The sequence below is a fragment of the Misgurnus anguillicaudatus genome, unplaced genomic scaffold (assembly GCF_027580225.2).
Source record: "Misgurnus anguillicaudatus unplaced genomic scaffold, ASM2758022v2 HiC_scaffold_31, whole genome shotgun sequence".
NCBI lineage: Eukaryota > Metazoa > Chordata > Actinopteri > Cypriniformes > Cobitidae > Misgurnus > Misgurnus anguillicaudatus.
This window is the reverse complement of record NW_027395281.1, coordinates 1,107,588-1,110,337: the sequence shown is the minus strand read 5'-3', so window position 1 is coordinate 1,110,337 and position 2,750 is coordinate 1,107,588. Positions and strand designations below refer to the sequence as shown.

General features: G+C 35.5%; 1 protein-coding gene across 1 annotated transcript; it reads left to right on the top strand.

The window, feature by feature from the left end:
* Positions 1–1,324: 1,324 nt before the first annotated feature.
* LOC129452986 (uncharacterized) lies at positions 1,325–2,388 on the top strand. Its single transcript, XM_055217049.2, has 3 exons — positions 1,325–1,379; positions 1,583–1,909; positions 2,063–2,388. The coding sequence occupies exons 1-3, from the start codon at positions 1,325–1,327 to the stop codon at positions 2,386–2,388; spliced, it is 708 nt and encodes a 235-aa protein (XP_055073024.2).
* Positions 2,389–2,750: the final 362 nt, after the last annotated feature.

The following is a 2,750-nucleotide window of genomic DNA, read 5'->3' as shown; positions in this document are numbered from 1 at the left end:
CTTGAATGAAGCAAATAGGCAAAGCCTAAACATAAAACATATGAATGTGTGAATTCAGACATGTTATCCGTGTTTATTTTGCCATTCTCTTGTTTTTAAATCTATGCCATGTCTCACAATAGAACTGATTTTAAGAGATAAATTGTGTTTGGAGTTCATGTTGTTTACCTACCACTAAGTGTATGTAAAAAAATCATAAATTTAAGATCTTCAATCTATGACAAAACTTGTCTCTGTGTCTGCAGGTGTGTTTGGTGATACAGATGAAGTAAAGGCGATGTTAGTAAAGCAGGGAGCTTCTGTTACTCTACACACTCATCTTACTGAAATACAGAAAAATGATGTGATAGAGTGGAGGTTTGGACTTCAAAGGTCTCTTATAGCAAAAATCAACAGAGCGACCAGTGAGATCACAATAAATGCTGAAGTTCTTGATGGGAGATTCAGAGACAGACTGCAGGTGAATAATCAGACTGGAGATCTCACCATCACAAACATCACAACCAATCACTCTGGACTTTATGAAATGATCATCAACAGCGCTAAAGGGAGCTCATACAGATTCAATGTTACTGTCTATGGTGAGTAAAGATTAAACATTCAGAGATCTGATTTCTTCATCTGTGTTTATTTTTCCATTCTGTTGATTTCATGTCTTTCAACAACTGATTTTAAAAGCCAAAGGTTTCCAATTCCAAGTCAAAGTCAACTTTATTGTCAATTCTAATTAATGTGCCAGACAAACAGAGTATTGAAATATTGTTCCCTTAATCCCTGCAGTGTAAAACAGCAACAACAACAGCAACAAACAGTTTCAAGAATTATAAAATAAATAATATACAATTGTATATAAAAGTATACAGACATTTACGGCACATAAGAATAGTGTCTGTGTATTTACATAGTCCAACCAATGTTGTAGGTTGGATAGCAGCATTTATGTCAAAGAGACAAAGGTGCAAAGTGTGATTAGTTGTTTGTGCATTTTTTTGGGGGGTGCTACTTGTTAGATATGTTTTTTCTATGTTAATTTGTCTCTGTTGTGTGTGCAGGTGTGTTTGGTGATGAAGTGAAGTCAGTGTCAGTGATGGAGGGACATTATGTTACTCTACACACTGATATTAAACTACAGACAGATGATCTGATACTGTGGAAGTTTGGACCTGAAAATTCTCTCATAGCTCGAATCAATAAAGAGGCCAAAGATATCTCAATATATGCTGATGTTCTTGATGGGAGATTCAGAGACAGACTGCAGGTGAATAATCAGACTGGAGATCTCACCATCACAAACATCACTACTGAAGACTCTGGACTTTATGAAATGATCATCAACGGCACTAAAGAGATCTCATACAAATTCAATGTTACTGTTTATGGTGAGTTAGGATTAACCATTCAGAGATCTGATTTCTGCATCATCTGTGTGTAGTTTTTTTTCCATTCTGTTGTTTTTAAGTCTATGTCATGTTTTCCAAAAACTGATTTTAAAAGCCAAAGGTTTCTAATTTTTTATTCAGAAACTTAGTAGTAGTTCAATTTAAATTTAAGAGATTTAATGTGTGACAATCTGTGTGTTCAGGTGTGTTTGGTGATGAAGTGAAGTCAGTGTCAGTGATGGAGGGAGATTCTGTTACTCTACACACTGATACTAAACTACAGACAGATGATCTGATACTGTGGAGGTTTGGTCATGAAAATTCTCTTATAGCTCGAATCAATGTAGTGGCCAAAGATATCTCAATATATGATGATGTTCTTGATGGGAGATTCAGAGACAGACTGCAGGTGAATAATCAGACTGGAGATCTCATCATCACCCACACTAAGACCAAAGACTCTGGATTTTATCAAATGATCATCAGCGGCAAACAGAAGATCTCATACAGAGTCAATGTTACTGTCTATGGTTAGTAAAGATTTAGAAAAACTTTAACACAGATGTATTATTCTAACTGGATTTAATGCACTGTTGTGTTCTGAGATGTGTCTGAAAGGTTTTTCGTCTTTACCAAATTTGGTTTCATTTTTGGGGTAATTTTTTGTTCATTTGGTGATACAGATAAAGTGAAGTCATTGTCAGTGATGGAGGGAGATTCTGTTACTCTGCACACTGATATTACTGAAATACAGACAAATGATGTGATACTGTGGAGGTTTGGACTTCAAAAGTCTGTCATAGCAAGAATCAACGGCACCACCACTGAGATCTCAATATATGATGATGATCTTGATGGGAGATTCAGAGACAGACTGCAGGTGAATAATCAGACTGGAGATCTCACCATCACAGACATCACAACTCAACACATTGGACTTTATCAAATAAACATCAGTGGCAAACAGAAGATCTCATACAGATACAATGTTACTGTCTATGGTGAGTAAAGAGTTAGAAAATAGTTCACTGGACATAACCACAGATCATGCTTTGTATTCCAACTAGATCTGACGTACGGTTGTCATTTTTAAGATTCATTTTTGATCTGAGTAATTTGTCATAATAGCACGGATGTAGTACCGTAGTTATTTTCAAAGGAGGAATGGGGGATTGTCAGCTGTCGGTGGACTGACTTTTGAAGTAAGCACTATTGGAACACCTAGTGTTAGTGAATTTCGGTAAAAATGTGTCAAGATGAAAACCACTATTTTCTGTTACAAACCTTCACATAGCATCCTTGGGTTATAATAACATTAAAAACTCAAATCCATAATTTGATTTTCAAGATTTATTATAAATATTTTTTTGC